We start from the raw sequence: 22080 nt of genomic DNA on the forward strand, positions 1-22080 counted from the left end.
GTCTCAATAAACAAAATTACATATAAAGTTCATATAAAACCCAACGTCAGTCCTCACGTTCATATCATTCAGTCCTCGATATTCATATTGTGCCGAGTGTCCGAAAAAAATAAAAATTCCAAGACCGATTTTAAAACGGAAATGATTGTAGGTGATATTATAAGTGATATTAAAATCATTATTAACCTTTCAAGTGGTTTCTAAAATTTTTCTGATCCGTATTATAACTGCCACATTTGAAATTTAGTTACCCTCCCGAATTGCACGTATTTTAAGAAATTTTTCCGATTGTTTTTCCCCAAAAAGAAAATTCACTCCACCCATCGCATTTATTTCCCTCTCCGATATAAAAACAGCCATGATGTGTGTGGATTTTTAGGAAGAGAAATAATTTTTTTTTCGGGAACAAAATATTTTTATATTATTTATACTGAGCGTGTACACTTCTTACTTTTTCTCGCTCCTTCTTATCTAACCTTGAACAAGAGCTGACTCCGCCCACTGGCAGTTTATTGGCTGGAGAGGAGGATAGAAAACATGTTTTACTGTAAAAACAGCTGTTTTAACAGTTGTAAAAACAACTTTATAGAAGACGAAATATCTCGGGGTGATAGAAATTAAGATCAAGTTTGACGAGATATCTCGGGATTGCCACTGAAAGGGTTAAAGTAATATTAAAATCAGTAAAAAATTAATTTGGCTGCGATAGTTTTAAATCAGTTTTAATAATTATTGGGGTGAAGTATGAAAATAATTAAAAACTTTTTAAGGATCCATTATAAAAAATATCATTTAAGTAAAAATCGTGTCGCTTTTCATTGAAACGGAAGAAATCATTTTTATCAAATTTGATTGAAAATTTTTCGAGACACCGATGAATGAAATCATTATTTTTTGCCAATTTTAAATTGCTAAAATGCGGTTCTTTTTTACAGCATGTAATTATAAAGCGTAAAGTCCCAAAAAAAGAGTACGGGGACTGTCCAGAAAAATTCAAAAATCAAGACTTTCAATCTCCGATTTATCGGCGAATTACTTTCCTTTGAATGGTACGGAATATTAATTTTAATAATTCAGTACATTTTCTAAAACGTCCTTGAAGCCTCCACATCGGGGCTACCGAATAGATGGCACTTTATACCTAAAGCGTGGATCTTTCAAAGAAAGTATATCTGTGTTGTATCTAATTTATCTATTCATGTATGTTTGGATCAAATAAAGTGGAAGTATGTGCAAATAACAATTCAAAAGTGGTTTTGTAAGACTTGGTAAAGTTCCAGTAAGTGAAATAATTTCATGATTATTTGAAAGTTCTTGAGGGGTTGTTACGTGATCAGGTGGGAATAAATATTTGTATTCAAGTGACATTCGATTTTGTCTTTTTCGGAAAAAAATTCATATCACGAAACGTGCAGAGTGTAACTATAAATTCATAAATAGTTAAAAAATTCATAAAAATTGAAGCAATTGGTATTTTTGAAAGTGATTTGCGCGCGCGCGAAAAAGTTATTCTCACCAAGCGGAATTTTTTTAGTGCGGGTGAGAAATGTTATCAGCCTCCTATAAAATGCAGGGTGCAAGGAAACGTTTGTAAAATTCAAGCCGGTGATTCATTGTTCGGGGAAAAACAACTTCACTAATAGTACTTTATCCACCGACGGCCAATATCCGAATGCAAACTTTATGTTCGTGCCAGAAACCAGAAAATTCCAAAACTAGCCGTACACCCAGCACTTTATAGAACTCTGATTTGCATATTATCTGTGATTTGCTTCTGTGCAGTGCCCTCTAGTGGCAAAAACTTAAACGAACTTTTTCTATACCAGAAGGTATTCTTTCGATAAGAATAAATATCCATTTAAATTGGAAATGATATGAATTTCCAGTAAGTTTGATACCTTTTCGAAAATGTAAATACTGCGTATAAACAATTTCATCTTTTCTACGGTATTATTTTTGAAACAGAATTTTATTGTAAATTCAAGAACAAACTCAAGTTCGTAGAAATTCTTTTTTCTTATCTAAAATTCTAGAACTTTGCACACAAGACTACGAGAAAGGTTTCGGGAATCCAATGGCGAAAATACAAAAAAGTAGAGAATCACGCCTTTCCATCTAGCCGAATACAGAAACAATAAGAAAAGGAGCAAGCAAGAAAGAGCTAGCTCTAGCTCTCCAGCTAGTGATCCATGTCTCCCACATCGATTCTAGATTTCCAGGCCAAGTCACGAACTTAGAATTGAGAAAATCCCGAGGAAAAATGCCGTTTTCCGTATCGGTTTTGACGCATACGGGAAATATATCTGGAAAAAAATATACAAAAAAAAAGTATGCGTTTTCCTGTGAAGGGTGAATAATAATTCCAGTGGAGAACAGAATGTTGACTCCTAGAAACTGAAACTTCAGTTACAGTTTTACGGATTTTTTCTATGATATATATATACACACTCACGTATATGTTATATTTTTTCCTTTTCTAGTTTCATTCTCCCAATGCCCACATTTGTTCAGCTTCGATGCTTTCGGCGAGATCTTCAAAACCGTATTTTCTACTTCAGCCATTTTTTTCCGTTCATACCTCAGTTGCTGTTTCTGATATATCATATACGATGGTATCATATGTTGTGGTTTTGATGATCAATACTAGAATAAAAAGAACGGGAGGAAAAACACGATAAGGTGTTCAATACGCTTCAAGAAGAGAACGGGGTATTGGAATATTTTCGAAAGAAATACTAAGAAAATTGTTAGGTGATAGTGGAACGAGAATGTTTGAATAACAAAAAAAAATTCAGAAAAAATTATTGTAAAATTAGAAGGATCTAATGGTTTGGTAGAGTTTAAGAAATGAATCTATAGATGGTCGTAAATCTCTACCGCCAGAAAATAATGTCCCATAAATTCGTAGTTTATAAATTCATGAAAATTAAAGGAATCCGCATATTTTTGAATACGGTTTGAGGAAGATGTTTTTGGTACAGAGAAAATACAGTAAAACATCTCTCGATAAGTCATCACCTTCCATGTTATCGAACAATTATGACGACTTAAGCGGAGCGTGTCAGTTTTAATGTACAATCTTGTGAAAATCTTAGAAATTTAAAGTAATATATGACATTTATTGTGAAGTATGAATCAAAATAACAATATTGATAAAATCTATAGATTAAAAAAGAAAAATTAGCAATTTTTTACCTTTTTTGGGATCTATTACTTAACTTATTGTGGTAAAATGTACTCTGGTACACTGATATATACCAGTAATTTTTTATTTAGACTAACAGAGCAACTGTATGAATAGGTAGCTTTTCTTCATAACAGAACTCTATTGCCAATTAATTTAACATGTACATCAAATTTAATATTTTAGTGTTTTAATTCTTCATCAGTAGCTCGTGATACAACTACAAGGTAATCTCGAACACTTGAGGTGGGGGCCCTGGGCAGGGAAAAGTAAACAGAAGACCTCAACTTGGGAAAAAATGTCCGATTTTTTTTTCAACAAAGATTGTTTAAATTTGATGCCTTAAATTAGTAGGGCCCATGCAGAAATGAGATCTAGGTCGAACAGCCCTAAGGTTTTAAAAACCTTAGTTGCAAATGAGCTTCCCCAGCGTAACTTTAGTTACTTACTGTTCCCCCGTTTGGGTATATAGGACTTTATGGTGACTTAAGCACATATGACAATGCTGTTAACAAGCTATTTTTTTAATGGGAGCCATATAAATAGTGTTTTTTTCTTTCTCAAACTTTTTTTTATAGCTGCGAGTAAACGAGGGTTTAATGACATTGTTGTCTATGAAAGCTGGAAAAGGACCTGAAGAAAAATGACAACCGGAGTGACGACTTAACGAGGTTTTACTGTAGATCGAATTTGTCAATAAAGAGAGCTGCATACCAGTCCTGGAGAACTGATTGGACCAGAACCTTTCCTCAATATCGTGTCCAAAAAACGTTGGTTAAATTCAGTCGACGAATCTCATGGCCGAGGTAAAACTTCACGAACACCTGGTGCTTCTCTCATATCCACCGATGTCAACATGAAAATGTAAGTCGCCAGTACCAAGAAAATTTAGAATTGAACTGTTAATCGTACATCCAGCATTTTATTAGAGACCGATTTGCTTTCGTGCAGTGCTCTTTATCGACAAAAGAAAATTTTCTGTAGCAATTAAAATAATCTGTATGCGAATAACTTTTCGAAAACCGCAATCAAACATTTGAAAAAAATTGAAGGCATTTTGTTATATGAATTTTTACTATTCACGAATTTGTGTGGCACACATTGTATGTGAGGTGATAATATACGCTAGCGTTTCCAACCTTTTTGATATCCCGAACCCTTTGTAGCGATGTTGAATATTTCCACACCTTCACATAAAACAATCCAAAAAAAAAAATTACCATCCGAGAAAATGAAATTACAAATCCACTGCACTGTCCTTCATGCAATGGTAAATGATTTCCCCCCCCCCCCGATTAAAAAAGCAAGTATACGCAAAGGAGACAACTTTCGCAATGAAACCAAAAGGTCGCAAATTGCACATTTTCAGAGCATGTCAACATAGAATTTAGAACTTTTCTCTGAGCATCAGTGGCTTAAAGTTACCATGAAAGTGAAGAAAACATTTCCACACATGCAATACTATTTAGAAGAGTATTTTTTCTTGTGTAATTGTGACAAATTTTTCTATCGCTCTTGAGGGAGATGACGGGAATCTCCGAAATATGCAACCTTGACAAGTGGGAAAATGCATGCATCCTAGGAACCAGTGGGTTCTATCGGAAAAATTGTCTTGACGTGCATTATCACCCTTCGTATCACCATAAAAATTCTCATCTACATCCGCATACTACGAGTGAAAGTTTATCGAGCTTTCCCCACCAATGTGCCCATTGTTACGCATAATTCATTGGAAGTCAAGTAAAGCAAACTATACGAATGTCAAACGTCGGTGGATCAAACCACGGTTAGGATAAAGACTTACTTTAGGGCCTCTAGAAATTATATTGGAAGGCTGGTGTGGCATGAAGGAAAAAAAGCAATGGCAAACATTGCAAGTCCGGCGTATTTATTCAGTGACACCGCGCTACAACGACACTCGATGTAACAATAAAAATCCTTCATTTGTTTGGTCCGCAGAGTACAGATATATCGAAGTTTCACTGTATTACGCTCACAGTCGGAGTGAGTGTGGACGTACTTTAACGGTGGAGTTCTGGGACAGCTATGCGTGAAAGGCTGCTTCAGGAAAAAAGGCCACACAAGTTGTTCCAGAGTATTTATTAAGATTTAAAATCACAACTAGTTAACAATGACGGCGAATGTAAAAATTAAACAATGTGTATAAACTAGGAAAAAAAGTAACAATGATTTAATGGGTTAGAATTCTTCATCTCCCTCGTCTTCGACCACTTCAGTGGAATCAATTCCGACTTCTTCGTAATCTTTCTCCAGGGCTGCAAGATCTTCACGTGCTTCAGAAAACTCTCCTTCCTCCATACCCTCCCCAACATACCAGTGAACGAACGCTCTCTTGGCATACATCAGATCGAACTTGTGATCCAATCTAGCCCAGGCCTCAGCTATTGCCGTGGTGTTAGACAGCATACAGACTGCGCGGTGAAATTTGGCTAGGTCACCACCAGGAACAACAGTCGGCGGCTGAGAATTGATGCCAACCTAAAAAAAGAAATTGATGATTGGAAATGATTAATCTTATATAACAAATGCTATATCAAGATTAATATAGTAAAAACTTTTTGAAGCCACTTAATGTTCAATATACATGTTTATTTTATTGTTTGTTTTTGTTCGGGAATTTTTGTAAAACTGATTTATTGTGCAATGTTATGCATTCTCCCTTCGCAGATGTTCGTGTGTGAGAATGTGATTGTTTTTAACCGATATTCCCTGTTCTTTCCAATTTTTATTGACTGTGCTACTATGAAGTTAGAGCATACTGATCTTACACAGGTTTGCATATTAAATAAAAATATATATAATAGGAGAGTCGCCAAACAAAAATTTCTCAAACTGAGGGCGGTGCCTACCAGCTGGAATGCTTATAAAAAAATACTTCGAGACACATATGGAAACCAGTTCTATTCTGAAACTACGCGTAAAACCTGTATAAACGGTAACTTAGGCAGGGCGATACTCCATGCATACAATGGCGCGATGCTGCAAGCGATGCGGCACATGCGGATTTATTAAAAAACTAGAAATTTAGGTTTTTATCCAATCCGCATCGAGTTGCATGCCGCATTGTCTGCAGTATCTCGCCAGTGTGCATCATGCCTTAGGAAACCGTACTGCCATTTGCAGCAATTTTACAACTCATTTTTATGCACATCATTCTATCGTAAATTGCAAATTTTTACGATTGATCAGCGAAATATCAATCGCCTGTTTCCCTCCAAGAAAAATTACTATTCATACAATAAAATTAAAGAATTTGATGTTTCTGCTATTGCATTGAGAATTTTCGAAAATAATTTTTTTTCACGCCACCGCCAGTATAAATACTTTAAATCTCAGCCAGTCGTTCTGTCAGACTTCTTGTCTTCGTCCCTACACACGGAGCGAAAACTATGCTTATTCACGGAGCTGGTACCAAAATTTCCCTTCTCTCCGTATGCTCTCAAACAGCGCAAACTAGGTTTTTTTTCCCGAATCATTCTTTATAAGCATCAGAGAACAGGGGTTCGAAAATTTTTTTTCAGCCGTGACCCAAAATAGAGCAGCAGCTTCGCAACCCATGGAAATGTTTGTTTTTCGAAATTAGTGAAACGAGTGACGCAATAAGTGCATTTATAATAGGAGTGGTAATTGGATTTGCGCAACCCATGTCGGAAGCTTGTGCGAATCGTGTTGAGAAAGTTACGTAAATAATTATGATGTAATGTTATTTTTCGCCTGTAAAATCAATTAATGCAATTCTCTGTAAATATCGCCAAGTTGGCACATTTGGCGACGACTAAGTTACCAATGTCGGGATGCCAAATAAGACAAGTAAAGATGCTACGCGAATTGTCGAGATTTCTCTAGAAAGTATTTTTCGTACATAAGTGGCGCCGCAAAAACGGAATTATATCCAGCTGAAATTGTATCGGGAGGTCAGATCTTGTTTCTAGATCGCACTCTATTCGTATAGGTCGCGTTCCGTCAAGATTTCTATTTGTAAATAGAAATAAATAGCTGTTCTGTGTGAAATAAATCTGACGTCATGCATTTTGTTTCATACTCTGTTCATTTCAAGGACTTGAGAAATTATTCAGAACACATGCTTAGGTAATGACTCGCACCTCCAGAACCTCTGGCTGTGTGTGAACCACACCCAGCCAGAGATGAGCCTTTCAATTGGATTTGAGACTCATCTCGAAAACCCCTGTAACCCATAGGTTAGGAATCCCTACATTAGAAGATGGTAGTCTCCAGGAATCAAATAAGCAATATAAAGATTACCTTGAAACCAGTTGGACACCAATCAACAAACTGAATTGTGCGCTTGGTCTTGATAGTAGCAATTGCAGCATTCACGTCTTTCGGGACGACATCCCCACGATAGAGGAGACAGCAAGCCATGTATTTTCCATGTCGAGGATCACATTTCACCATCTGATTCGCCGGCTCGAAACAGGCGTTGGTGATCTCTGCTACTGTCAGCTGTTCGTGATAGGCTTTTACTGTAGATATAACCGGTGCATATGTGACGAGAGGGAAATGAATTCTGGGATAAGGAACCAAATTCGTTTGGAACTCTGTCAGATCGACGTTGAGAGCTCCGTCGAAACGAAGAGACGCAGTTATTGAAGACACGATCTGGCCAATCAAACGATTAAGGTTGGTGTAAGTTGGACGTTCGATGTCGAGGTTCCTGCGGCAGATGTCGTATATGGCTTCGTTATCGACCATGAAAGCACAATCGGAATGTTCCAAGGTGGTATGAGTGGTTAGAACAGAATTGTATGGTTCCACAACAGCTGTTGATACCTAGTAAATGATTCAAATATTTAGTTTAATAAGCACATGACAATTCACATTTATATCTTATATATAAATGTGAAAAAGTATGTTTTTTCTTTATACAAATTCACACCGTTGATCGTATCACTTCAAATTTTGTTTTAGGATTCTTCGCTAATGTGTGGAAGGAGAGCCGGTAAGCATATCTTCCCACCAAAAAATACTATAAAATTTTTTTTACTGCAGAAATTTCTCGAAAACCCCCTCTTTTCTGCATTTTCCCCCATGTTTTCAATCTCAGATGCAACAATTTTTTCTACCCAAAGCTACGCATTTCAATGGGTTTTCCATTACAAATATTTAAAATTCAAATTGTAAGATTTGGAGACCCGGAATATTCAGCGTTCAGAAATTCTGGGTTGTGCCATCACATAACTTGATCCTCAAAGTCGGAGTATGTATAATGCTCAAGAAATTTGGAGACACCGAGACTGCAACGTCACCAGATTCTTCGTAAAGAAATTGCATAATTACATCATTAAAGCAACGATTCCAACTAGATGTGCCAAAGGAGTAGGTAGACGTCTTCATTCGTAGAATCGCAATCACTGAAAAAATGCCATTCACTTTCACACAAGCGATTACAGTTTAGCTTTTGCCAGGACAATCAACAAAGCGCAAGGCCAGTCGTTTAGCAGTAGCACCTACTTGAGCCGTTTTTTCCATGGACAGCTTTACGTGGCCTACACACCAGATGTGGATTCACAATGTTTTTATTTTCCCAAGCGATTGCCTGGAATATTTAATTGATGCAGAAAGTTTTTCTTGCTCACAAAATAAAAACAAATTTATTTTTCAACTTTCAATTTATTAAATATTATTGTCACTCGACATTGAATCCCTTTAAGATGAGCCTTTAAAATACCGCCTAATTGACCTATACAAGTACATATAATTTCCTTACGGGGTGGGCAACGTTGCCGAGTATCGGCTAGTTTATTAATAAAATACATTACGATATGAAGGTTAAAACCAACGATTATTACTCAAATACAAATACAACGCCACAACAGGCAAATTGCCCAACGAGGTGGCTGTCTTAAGAACATCATGGATCCCCGAGCCATTTTTTGGAGGCCCTACCTACTACTACTACTACACCACACATGCACTCCGCCCACAGCCCCCCCCCCCGCGGAATCCCCCAACGAATTGGTACATGCGGGAATGTGCGTGTACGTGTAGGGAAACATGACGAAGTTTTTTGTTTCTCTGTAATGGTTGTTATGTGTAGTGCTGCCATCTGCCACCGTTTTTCTAACTATGAGTGAAGTGTTATGATTGGATGATTTATTGTTGTAGGACTGTTGCTCTCTGTGGCGAGACTTTAACGGGGAGATCGGCTCGCATTTGCGCCTTGAAGTTGGGAACCACAGAAAACCAACTTCAGCCGACTACCACTGTGGGGTTCGAACCCGGATCCTCGCATCGCGAGTCCGTCACTATAACCACTCGACCACCACAGCTCAAAATACGAATTTTTTTTTTACTTCGAGTTATAATAGTTGGTTTTCATCTTTTGCGACACAAAAGGTATTTCTTTTATATTTTTTACATTACGATATATTAACTCCGCACAAAAATAAATCATTACGTGACTAAATTCTCGAGTTAACCCTATAGGTTGTTGAAATTTAGTAGAGCCCTGATCCAAGCTAATGTGGACAGAGAACCTTACTCGGTTAACCGAAACTTCGGATAATACGAACCTTACACAGAAATTTGAAGTGAAATTAAAGCTTTTACCATTTTTCAATAAGAAAAAAAAAAAACCACATAAATGCAGTACACAAAAATCAGTTCAAGTTGGACAACTACGGTTCTATTTATATAGGACCAATTCGAGGTACGTCTACTATAGAGGTAATACTTGTCAGGCATACTGTAAAGTAGCGGTTTCAAGGTATTTGTAGAAGAAAAAAGGAATTTAAAAATTTTCATGTATATCGCTCGCACTATTTTCTTGCGTAGAACCCCAAGATGCAAATTTCGCTACTTCGAGAAGAAAAAAAAAAAAACAGATATGCGTATAATCCGCGTATGAAAATTTATTCATCAGTAATTTTTATACTCGTATCTATACGCCATCTATAAACCTTTAAAGACAACTTAAAAAAAAAATGTATTTTTCCTATTCAAACCGATCACAACAAAGTTATAGATAATACGATTATGATTAGATATTTTTAACGTATAAACCGCAGATTACACGCGGAAAAATATTTTCATGTTTGGTCCCAAATTTGAATTTTATTTTCCCGAAAAACCCACAGTAAACGATTTGCCTTGTAAAATATGAAAATTATGCATCGCATAATCACAAGCTCGTTCTAGTAAACATGATAAATCGTAATTGACCATCAAATTTTACCAGACGCCAATTTTTCATAAGTTGGAGAATTTCATAAAAATACTTGGGATGAGATTTCATTCAATCTTCGATTGTTGGATGTGCTTTGTTTGGTGAGCCATGTCACGCCTTCCCTGTGCGAGAGGTATATAGACAAGACTTTATTCCAGAAGTCTAACCTTTTCACCTGCATAGCAGAAATCACAAAAACTCTTCTTTAAAATGCTATTTTTTTTAAAGCAGGTTTTCTTTCAAATTTCAGCATGTGAAAATTAAGGATAAAAAATGAGTTTCAATGAAAAATCATCTGTACTAAATATCTGAGCTTGTCATTGCTAAAGTAAAAGGGCGAGAAAGGATCCTGGAATTTTGTGTGAATGTCTATTAGAGTTAGACTTTATTTTTTTCATACATCATATTGAATGACAACGCTTTCACGGATAGTACGGGCATAAAAATACATTTTTTCGAAATTAAGCGCGTTTATCAACCGAAAGGTCACAAAATTAGAAAACGGTAAGACATTACGAGATGAGAATGAAGGTTATCGATTGCTACAATTTCAATTTGGCGTTCCAGCTAAAAAAAAAGCTGATGAAAACTAGGGTTAAAATCAATGAAAATGGTTATTTTTAATTACTTTGAATTGATTTTGACATGACAGATCATCACGATATCCGAATCTCCGTATCTTTATAGGCGACTCCCAAATTTAGACTGGCTTTTAAAGTCTTCGATTTGTCAAGAATCGGCATAAATACCTAACCAGAACACGGTTGAACAAAACTACATAAATTTTTCAGCATATCCAGTTTAAGACTAGATGTGCACACGTGATCACAACCAGGGCCGTAACTGGAGTGGGGGTAGGCAGATCTGGTTCCCCGGATTCCAAAACAGATTTGGGGGGGGGGGAATCCCGATTTTCCCTTTTAACTTTTCCAACATTACAAGGGGGTGCCACAATACTCGATTGCTCCCGCTGACCAAAAATTTAGTTGCAGCTCGGCTCGCAATCTGGTACAGCCAAACTGTCATAACACCTTGGCTATAACATCAATATTATATTGGTGATAAGGATGGGTTCCCATAAAGAATAATGTTAATGGACCTTCCTTATAACATTAATGAAAAAACCAAAACGGATATAACGAACATTTCGTCACCTTTGTTTCCATTCCAATGACGTTTTCTCCCAAGACCAATAAATCAAATAGTCTGTTTTATTTATACCCAACATTGAAAAAAAAAATTGACATTCCGACTTGCTCATTGACATGATTACTGTGCAAAACATTTCCATATTTGGCTCTTCCAGACCAGGGGCGTACGTGGTAGGATACTTTTAGAGGTGAGGACAAAAATTTTCTTCCCGAAAAATTGAGTTGCAACCTTCAAAAAGCATTTAAATTCACAGAAATGGGTTTATATAGCATTTATAGGATATATACTTTCGATATATTTCAATTTTTTCACCCATATATTAATTTTTTTTCCTAATTTTCGGTCACCTTGAAGGGGGCACGAAATCCCCTGCTTACACCACTGTTTCAACTAAACAAAAATGTCTTTTTACAACGATGCTTGCTTCAATCACCAATTTTTACTGGAATCGGGAATGAAGGTATACAATTTGAAAAAAAATGGATTTGTGTTACAATGAATATGAATATAAATATTCATTTTACATGTTTGCCATGTTTTTTTTCCCATTTTAGCAGACTTGTAATTTTTCTCGCCAAGTTTGTTATTTATGAAGAACATGGTGGTTTCATCGATATTTTACAATGTTTGACAAGGATCGGCAATGTCCCGTAATAATTATCCCTATTTCTCGGATTTTTCCCCTGTCAAACTGGCCACCCTAATCATGAAGAAATAAAAACTTCATGCTAAGTATTTGATTGCCTCCGATTAATTTCTCTTAAAAACTTCAACCTTCGGTTGTAACGTCACCTTGCTTACAATTTCGCGGAAAACTTCGATTTTAAGAGTTTGAAAGTATAGTTGCACATCGTTACATATTCAAAGAATTGACAGTTAGTATCAATTCAAGCAAGAAACAAATTTAAATTCTCGTACTGGATTATTGTATTTGAAAAGTAGATATGGACTATAAAATTAAAATGAACCGACCTGAGGTGCAGGATAAATAGCAAACTCCAACTTTGATTTCTTGCCGTAATCAACTGAAAGTCTCTCCATCAACAGGGAGGTGAAACCAGAACCGGTGCCGCCGCCGAAACTGTGAAAGATGAGGAAGCCTTGGAGACCAGTACACTGGTCGGCCAATTTACGGATACGGTCGATCACGATGTCGACAATCTCCTTACCGATGGTGTAGTGACCACGAGCATAATTATTTGCGGCGTCCTCCTTGCCAGTGATCATCTGTTCGGGATGGAACAGGTGCTGGTACTTCCCTTTTCGAACTTCATCCACAACCGTAGGCTCCAGATCCACATATATGGCACGAGGGACGTGCTTACCAGAACCGGTCTCACTGAAGAAGGTGTTGAAAGAATCGTCTCCGCTCCCGATTGCTTTATCGCTTGGCATCTGACCGTCTGGCTGGATCCCGTGCTCAAGGCAATACAATTCCCAGCAGGCGTTACCCATCTGGACTCCGGCCTGGCCGACATGTACGCTAATACACTCACGCATAGTCAGCTATCAGAGAGACGGGTACCTGGAAGTAAAAAAAAAATATCCAGAGTTCGAATTTTTACTCTAATATAATTATATCCGTACAACAAATTTCAGAATCAATTTTTATCTGAACGTACTGTATACAAACCAAAAACGGTCTTGGAAAGCTGAAACTGATCAAGCGATCTAGTATATATACGATTGAATCCCCGGATTCAACGCCATCCGTTTCGATGAATTTTGGCGCAGTGATGAGTTTGGCGTTATATTTGGAATCACGATTGAACTTGTGATTCAAGATTTGTTCACTGAAAATTTCTGGTGGCAGGCGTAGTAAGCGCTATATCGAGAGGACATTAAATCGGGCTTCGACTGATTAAGTCTGAGAATATTATGATTATGATTTGGTGATAAAAAGCAATAACTCTTAATAATCCAAAATTTTTAACTACCTAATCGATTGAACTTGTTGTAATTCCATATATGTTTCCTGAAAATTTCTGGTGACAAGCGTGGTTGGAGCTTTATCGGGGTTACGTTACATACGGCTTGAACTGATTAAGGCTGAGACCAGATTGTGACTTTTAACTTGATAATAATAAAAAAAAATGTAACCGACTCATTAATCGATTGAACTCGTTGTAATGCAAAATTCCGTCACTGGATTATTTCTGGCTACAATCGTGGTTGGTTCAATCAGAAGGACGCTATATCAGGCTTCGACTGAGATTTTCAGTTTAGGGATACCCCCAATATACAAAAGTTCCTAACTTGTGAAACACGTTATATCTGTTTAATTTGTAAAAAAAAACCAAAAAAAACACACACACACACACATGATTGTATTTCTGGGGGGAGATAAGCCACCTACGTATTTCGATTGGGTACGCACGTCTCCCGAGCGTTATTAGGGACACGAAATTCTCATGTGTATTTCAAAAGGTTACGACATTTTATCATACTTTTTTCTCAATATCTTTGGTTTTTACGAACCAATTATATGTAATGTATAGCGTATCCAAGAAGTCTTGACCCCGGGCTTTTTGTTTTATCGAACGGTCGTAGAAAATAAACTTTCTGTTACAAGAATATTTTGAAAGTTCACATCATGGTACTTTTACACAAACAACTTAGTTTTTTTTTAAAATTATGAAATTTAATTTTTTTAAAATTTCTTTCAGGACCTATATAAGTCTTCTATATAAGTCACATAAAGGGAAAAAAATCCTTTTAGAAATATGTAAAACAAAACAATTTTTATTGCGTTAAACAAATATTGACAGAGATACTGTCGACGCTCGTTATAACGACCGCGCGTTATAGCGACTGTTCCATTGCAACGACCGATAGGATAACTCCCAAATGTTTTCATAGAACGACTACCACATATTTTACTCTCGATATGACGACCCTCCAAACATAACACCGTTTTTCGACGGGACGAAGGGGTTCGCTATATCGAGCGTCGACTATATATTGCAGTTCACGCCGCTTAATGCGACAACATCGAGACTCGAGGATTCTGGTAATAATAACCAAATGATAACTATATCCAGAAAAAGTACTTCTGAAGAACGGTTACCATGCCACCGAAACAAAAATAAGTGGTTATGAATGATATTCAACCACTTTGAATTTTTTTCAGTCAATGCAATTTAATAAATTACTTGTTTCTAAACACGTAATTAATTAATTTGATTCGTTAATGTCTTAATATGAGATAAGTAGTGAAATTTTTAAAGAATTTCACTTACTGGTAAATTACAAACGGGAGCATGAAACTGTGGCATCAAAGGGTGGAGAATCCACCTCTACTTACTCTATTTTATATTTTTTGCAACGACCATCTCAATGACAGATTATATTATTGTACAAAAAAAACAGAAAAAAAATTGCAAATTTTTTTTTCGCACGATAATGAAATTTGTTTTGTTTGTCAAACATATTAGAGGTCATTCATAGGGGGGGGGGGTTCATATTTGCTGACTTTTGATGACGGGGGGGGGGAGGGGGTTTGAAGGTTGCTTACGTCATCAACCACCCCTTTTTGAAGATATGAAATATTCTAAGCTTCTGACAAAATTTTTCTGACAAGGGGGGGGAAGGGGGGGTCAGTGTTTTGCTGACTTTTGCTGACAGGGAGGTGGTCGGAAATGGCTAAAAATCTGCTTACGTAATACTTGAATGGCCCCTTACTGCAAGAACAAACTTTTTCTATGTAAAGGGGTCACCGGGGAAATATAAAAATGCTAAATGTTAAATTTTGTCATTTGAAAGAAAAAAAAACTAATTTGTTTATGTAAAAGTACCATGCCATTAATATTTACCTCATTTAAAGCATTTTTGAAATTGAAAATTTTTGTCTACGACCAATGGTTGGGAAGAAAAAGGCCAGGGTGGAAGGACTACCTGGACATGCTGTATGTGTAGCTCTTGAATATTATTTATTAGTCATTACCATGACCTGTAGTTTTGGAACCCCTCCCCATCTCTTTGACTATTAGTGTAAGATGATTGAATAGGGGTAATAATTATATATATAAGTTACGGGACATTTATTAGGTATGGGTGATTACAATATTGAAAATTCAATACCTGCTTCAGTGGAAGCTGTTTGGAATCATTATAAAGGGTAGTAAGGAAAGTGTCCCTAGGCCACATTTTACTGGCGAACTTGATCCCAGAGGTGTACTTCCAATTAGAAAAAGTATTCAAATAACGTGTATTACTCAGTTACGATAGCAATATTGCAAGGGGTTGTATAGTTATCGAAACATAAAATTAGAAAGTTGTTGCCCTGTGTTTCCTGAGGTCAACAAAAAAAAATTCAATGCTTCTAAGTGCGGTATTTGCAGAGATATTTGAAATCAAAAATTGGAGGAAAGTCGGAAAGAAAGCATAAATGAGGGAAAGAATCCTTGTCCGAAAGTTTTTGCTGCCCTCTATTCCGATTTTTCTCCAATTTTCTCTGATTTTGTCGACAAAATCTTCAAGTCAAATTATCCGTAAACGCATAATTTTTTTTTTTCACTGGTGCTCTCACATGTTTTAGAGCTGATTTTCAGTTTTTGGATGAAGTAAAAGTCGTCACCTTTGGAATCACTGGAGTTTTAACATTTATGGAAAGTTCATTTTCCGAGAGAATTTTATATTTTGATTGACCGGACTGACGAAGACTCGCAATTTTAGAATTTCACAGAAATAAATACACAGAGAAAACACAGCACTGATGATCACAATGAATGAATAAATAAACAAACACAAATAAAAATGAACCGGTGAAGAAACGATCACAAGGTAGAATAGTTTCACGTATAAATAAAACTGTTAACTACTCACTGGTTGTTGAAATATAATTTTTCAGAAGTTAAGATAGTATGTCAGAATCAAAATATAATGATACCGAGAAAAACAATATTTAGTCTAATCCTGATGCGTCTTAAGAACGTGCCATCCGATCCGAAAGAAAGGTAAAATAATGTGAAACGTGGTTCTTCGACAAGACTCTTCAAGTTTGAACAACAGCCGCTAAAAATTTGGCAATGGATGGATTAAATCAATAATAAATTCTGTTGGATCAGTTATGCATTCCACAAAATCCATGTCATCTACAAAGGAAACAACGAACAGCAATGTTTCTTCAAGGATGGTGAGTTTGGCATTAAATATGGTTGACTCTGGAAGAGACAATTGCAGAGGGTGGCATCTTCCGTGGAATGTTTCTAATTCTCGGACATAAATTATGCACGGTTTTGTGTTTCATTTTATGTGCTATGCGAGTTTTTTGTTTTACAGCTCCAACCGGTGTGGGAAATTTGAACTTTTTTCTTATTTAAAAAAACAACAACTCTAGGCCATGATAAGTATTTTAGTGCAAACAACACTTTTTTTATGCCAATTGGTTGCTTGGCTATTAATTTCTAAAACGTGTTCAGAACTTCATGTTCACCCTAATCATTCAAAATCATTTCCTCATTTGTTTTCCCAATTTGTTTGTAAATTGAGACGTGCCATTAACTGAAGTAATAAGTTGCTAAGAATTACGAAAATTATAATGAAACAGCTTCCATAAAAAAATTTGGTTAGTACATCTAGATCTCAGTGTGGAGAGGTAAGAAAATTGGTAAAAAATAGCAATGTTCAAATTAAGTATTTAATCTTTTAAAAACCATAATTTTCTTTAACAACGGAACAAATTTATTCCATGAATATTTTTTTTTGTCTGAAAAACACTCCATTAAAATCATTCGAATGAAAAGAAAAAACGATGCCATCTAAAGTGAGGAAAAGATGGAGGAAAGTGAAATCACCTGAACGAGTTTAAATCCTCTTCTGAAAAATGAAATTGTAAAAGGATATTTCATAATACCAACAAATAGAAAAATAATATGCATATTTTTTTGTATCAAATGATTAGTATATAGAATTCATAAATAAAAAGTTTGTCATTTTCTTTTATGAACAGACAAATTCGCTGAAAAAAATCAGTAAATTAAAAGAGAAAAATATAAATAAGAAAATATGTTGAGTATTTTTTTTACAATTATATGAGTTTTTAATTTTTTTTAGGAAAACACAAATACTTTCCTTACAATATTTTTTCTGATGTTAAGATAATAAAAATCCCATTACTAGGAAATGCTTTCATCACGAAAAAAATGATACATTTCTTTCTTGTATTTTTCTAAAAATATATATCCTTGAAATAAAACACATTTTGACTATTTCTAAAACAAATTCTTCTTCTAACCTCATATTTTACATTTCTATTTCATGGATGCATTTTTATCTCTTCAAAAAGATTATGTTATACTTACTCATTTTACATTTTGTTACGCATATTTCCTAAATATTTTATCATAAAAAGAAAAATAATCTAAATATCCCAAGAAGTAATTAAATTCTTTGTAGGATATTATTTTACTTTCACATCCATCATCGGATTATAGTGTTCGGAGTTAGTGAGAAAGAAATTTTGTTTTTTTTAAAAATAAATTTTATGGACCAAAAATGAATTTAAATTCAAAAAAATAAATTTAATCTCTGTTGAGTTTTTGTTTTATTTTCTGCGCTTCCCTTGGTGATGCCAATCATCAGTTGCGGAGGTGGAAAGTTGAGGAATAACATGCGACAACATTCAAGTAAGAAAATTTAAATCTCATTTTCCAATGGCCGCGAAAACCCAATCGATTATCATATACTTCTTTCGTATTGGAATTTTCGTTCAATGAGATATGATGTCTAATAGTTTTCTAATAGTTACGCCTGCTCTTTTTAATACCATGAATCGGTTGAGATAATCAATGATGTAATGGAAAACTATAGGGAGAGACAGGAAACATGTGAAAATTAGTATACGGTGGTGGTTATTGAGCAGTGGCTAGTCGAAATGTACCATTGGTACATTTCGACTAGTTCACATATGTTGAACTAGTTGACAAGAGAATATTTCCGCAATAATTCAAGAGAATTTTCCGCATTTATCAATTTAAATATTGATGAAAAATACATACATTTGACAATCATTTTCGAAACTCAGTTTATATTGAATTTTTGCACTTGCAAACTAAAGAGCATTGAAAAACAAAAATACGTGCAATGGGCACGTGACTAAACACACATAAAATTTATATTGGTTTTTGAATTCATAGCTCAGTATTGCACATTTTTGATGTCTTGAACCCCTCTGCAGTGAAGGTCAGTGTACTACAAACTCCTAGTAGAAAAAAGGAAATAATGTGCTTGTTTTTTGTTTTATAATTTGCTTATCTTAAACAATTTTTAAAATTTTATTCATTTGGCGCCTTTTTATTAATTTACGCATTGCCAAAAGGATGGTGGGAATGTTCAACCGTGGCAAATTACCGTGTGTTCCTGTATTTAAAATCCCATATTCACGGGAAAAAGGGAAAAATCCCATATTCTTCCAGGGAAAAAATTTTCAGCCTAGTACTCATGCAGTTTGAAGCCCATGTCGAAATATTTTCTTTCTTTCAAACCGAGCATAACTCAGGTCTATCCACATCTATGGGAAATTTAATACCTAGTGAGTACATGAGTAATTACTAGCACATGTACTCAGTGTATGTATATATATATATACCAATTTTAGTGTATTTTCAACGGTGGGGGGGGGGGGCAGGGGGAACCCCTGTCCCCCCCCCCTAAATGACGGGCCTGCCTACAAAAGAAGGGTTTTCTCAGGAGAAGACAATTTAAAAGTTAAAAAAGCTTGAATTTAAATGAAAAAAATATAATGTTCTTATGATTTCTTTTATCCAATGTTATATAGAACTGGATATTGATGATGAAAAAACATCATCATCCGGAACCTAGACATTGGCGGAACGCCATGTTTTCTGTTCCTCCGTCGACCTGCGTCATTCAGAGATGTGTTACTTTGGGATGAGACCGGTATGACCGTGGGATTACTACCAGTGGCTCGGAATTATTACCCAGGAACCAAGGAAGTTGTTCCACCTTAGGTGACGAGGAAGCCACCATAGGAAATAAGGGAACCATCAATTATCACCTTAGGAATTACTGCGTAGGCCTTCCTTCGATAGGGTTCACTACCTACGTCACTTACTACCCCGGATTTATTACCTTGGATCTTTTGCCCTGGGATTTATGACCTCGAAACTACCAAGGAGTTACCTCAGATTTTCTAGCCTGGAATTACCATCTCGGGGATTATTACCTGAGAATCAACTCCTCGAATTTACCACCCGGGTCCACGACCTGGGATTTATTACAAGGAATTACCACCTGGACGTGGCTCGGAAAACACTCGAATGTCACAAACGAATCGCTATCGAACAGAATCCTCAAGATTCTGTTCCAATCTCAACAGAATCTTGAGGATTCTGTTCCAACGAGTCGCTAGAGCACAGAGGCAGCCATGAAGAGAATTCTTCTAGATTCATTCTAGATTCATCTAGAATGAATCTAGAAGATTCTTCCAGAACCATTTTCTGAACCTAAATCGACGTAGGCTATTCAGAAAGGCAGCCCTCTTTTATAGTCATCTCAAACAATAGGGAGTTGGTTCTAGAGTCTCAACAATGCGTTCGTATTATTCGGTTGGCGTATTGTCTCTCTATTTTTCTTTTATTTTTCGGCAACAATCACACTCTTTCTATTTTTGTCACGAATGGAGTTGATTGATTGTTAACAAAATAGCTAAAATGTAACACGCTTCCAAAGTTGAATATGCAATTCTAATACTGCAAACAAAGTCTTACACACTAGGGTGGGGGGATTTTTGAGGTATGAGCGATTATGACTGGTATGAGTGATTCAGAAAATATTTGTAGAATATGGAAGAAGGGCGTTCCAATTTATATAGCCCGCCATCAGGGCCGCAACTAGATGCTTGGTAAACCGGGTCAAGCGCGCATTTTGAAGCCCCCTTGTAATGTTGAAGGAGAGGTTTCAGAAGCCCCCTCGAGTTCCCTCGGGCCCAGCGCCTGGGGCACGAGACCCGCCTGCTCCCCCTAGTTGTGGCCCTGCACAACATAGTTCCACCTCTGCTTAGACAGCGAGGGAGTACTTTAGTGAGGGATTAAACGAATGTCCTAGAGAGTTGGCAATTTAGTGAACGGAAGAGTGACCTATACAGCAAGGGAGCAGGTCAATGAGCGACAGAAAGTATAACTTGGAGAAAGTGTGCAAGCATGTGAGTGACCAGAATAGTTATTTAGAGACGGAGCAGTATTTTCAGGGGCGAGAATGTTGGGATAAGCAGCAGGCTCTCTCGTCCAGTGTGGAAAATTTGAGAAATTGGTTGTTAAGGCCTTGTGTGGAATATGGTACATATGGTATTGTGGAAGATGCATACACCGATCTGTTATTTACATTAGGTGAATTTGATTTGGGACCAGAGCCAGCTTAAAATTTCGGAAGCTTTTTTTTCGAACAATTTTCACACCGGAATATAAACTTGGAAGACAACCAAATGGTAAAGTTTTCTTCCACTTTAAATGGACAATTACATTTCCTGCAAGATGAAAAAAGAAATTGTCAATATTTTCCACAAGAATGTTCAAGTGAAATAATCGGTTTTTCCACTGGTGCTTTCACTTGTTTTAGAGCTGATTTTCAGTTTTTGGATGAAGGAGTCCTCACTTTTGGAATCACTGGAGTTTTAAGATTTATGGAATGTTGATTTTCCCACAAAATCTTCTATTTCGAGTGACCGGACTGACGAGGATCCGGAATATTAGAGTACACAGGAATAAATACACAAGGAAAACACAGCATTGATGATACAGAAAATAAATAAACAAACAAACAAATAGAAATGCACCGGTGAAGGGAAAATCACAAAAGATAGAATAATTTCATTGGAGAAGAAGAAGAAAAATCCTGGGACTAAAAATCATTTGGTTAAAAATATCACAAATAAAAAAAAATTGGAGTATGCTCTGTCACATACACATGGCTTACTTACTTACTAACCGAAACGGTGACCCAATCCATATTCCGAAGAATTTCTAACCGATAGGGCACCGCCGGGTTAATACTCACGCGCTCTACGGACGGCGTAAATTAGCGCTATTGAGGTAGTAAGCACGTGTAGCAGTTAGTTGTCTGTTTCAATGAGATGGCTGACTACACGTCCGCAGCGCGTGATCCTACACCAGTGCATGCGTTTCGCGACGCTGCTTGCGTCAGTTATGGTGAGCGAACCCACGAACGCATTCAGCGATCAATTGACATCCACCTTTCGTCTCCTCTGGACTCAGAGCCTGCATGTGTTTTTCGCGATTTTCACCCGCTCACGTGGTTTGCGACACCACGCAATTATTGTTCCTCTTCATGCCTCTCTGAGTTTGTCGGTCCATTTAGAGAACAGCCTGTATACGTTCAAAAGAGGGAAATACAGTAAAGGCTCGTTATACCAACAGTATACAGTCAAACCTCGTTATTGAGTCACTCTTGGGAGAGCAAAAATATGACTTAGTAAGCGGAGTGACTCGTTAAACGGAGTAAGCCACAGCTGTGCCAGTTCCTGCCTGAGGACAATTGGGACTTCCAAAAAGTGACCCGG

At 36.5% G+C, this 22080-nt stretch overlaps 1 protein-coding gene across 1 annotated transcript; it reads right to left on the minus strand.

Annotated features, from left to right (window-relative positions):
- Positions 1-5358: 5358 nt before the first annotated feature.
- LOC149064722 (tubulin alpha chain-like) lies at positions 5359-13988 on the minus strand. The gene is made up of 4 exons (XM_089254865.1): positions 13166-13988; positions 12516-13068; positions 7469-7996; positions 5359-5683 (listed from the first exon to the last, which is right to left on the minus strand). Exons 2-4 carry the CDS (start codon positions 13041-13043, stop codon positions 5384-5386), a joined length of 1356 nt encoding a protein of 451 aa, XP_089110991.1. The 5' UTR covers positions 13044-13068; positions 13166-13988; the 3' UTR covers positions 5359-5383.
- Positions 13989-22080: the final 8092 nt, after the last annotated feature.

The sequence above is a fragment of the Pholcus phalangioides genome, unplaced genomic scaffold, assembly GCF_987345545.1.
Source record: "Pholcus phalangioides strain wild (caught in Gottingen) unplaced genomic scaffold, Ppha-v1.0 ptg000042l_1, whole genome shotgun sequence".
NCBI classification, from domain to species: Eukaryota; Metazoa; Arthropoda; class Arachnida; order Araneae; family Pholcidae; genus Pholcus; species Pholcus phalangioides.

Excerpts from the sequence above, each read along its gene's own strand:
- LOC149064722 (XM_089254865.1), bottom strand. The coding sequence starts at position 13,043 with ATGCGTGAGTGTATTAGCGTACATGTCGGCCAGGCCGGAGTCCAGATG. Across the intron at positions 7,997-12,515 it reads CTATTTATCCTGCACCTCAG|GTATCAACAGCTGTTGTGGA; the intron begins GTCGGTTCATTT and ends ATCATTTACTAG. Across the intron at positions 5,684-7,468 it reads GGTGTCCAACTGGTTTCAAG|GTTGGCATCAATTCTCAGCC; the intron begins GTAATCTTTATA and ends TTCTTTTTTTAG.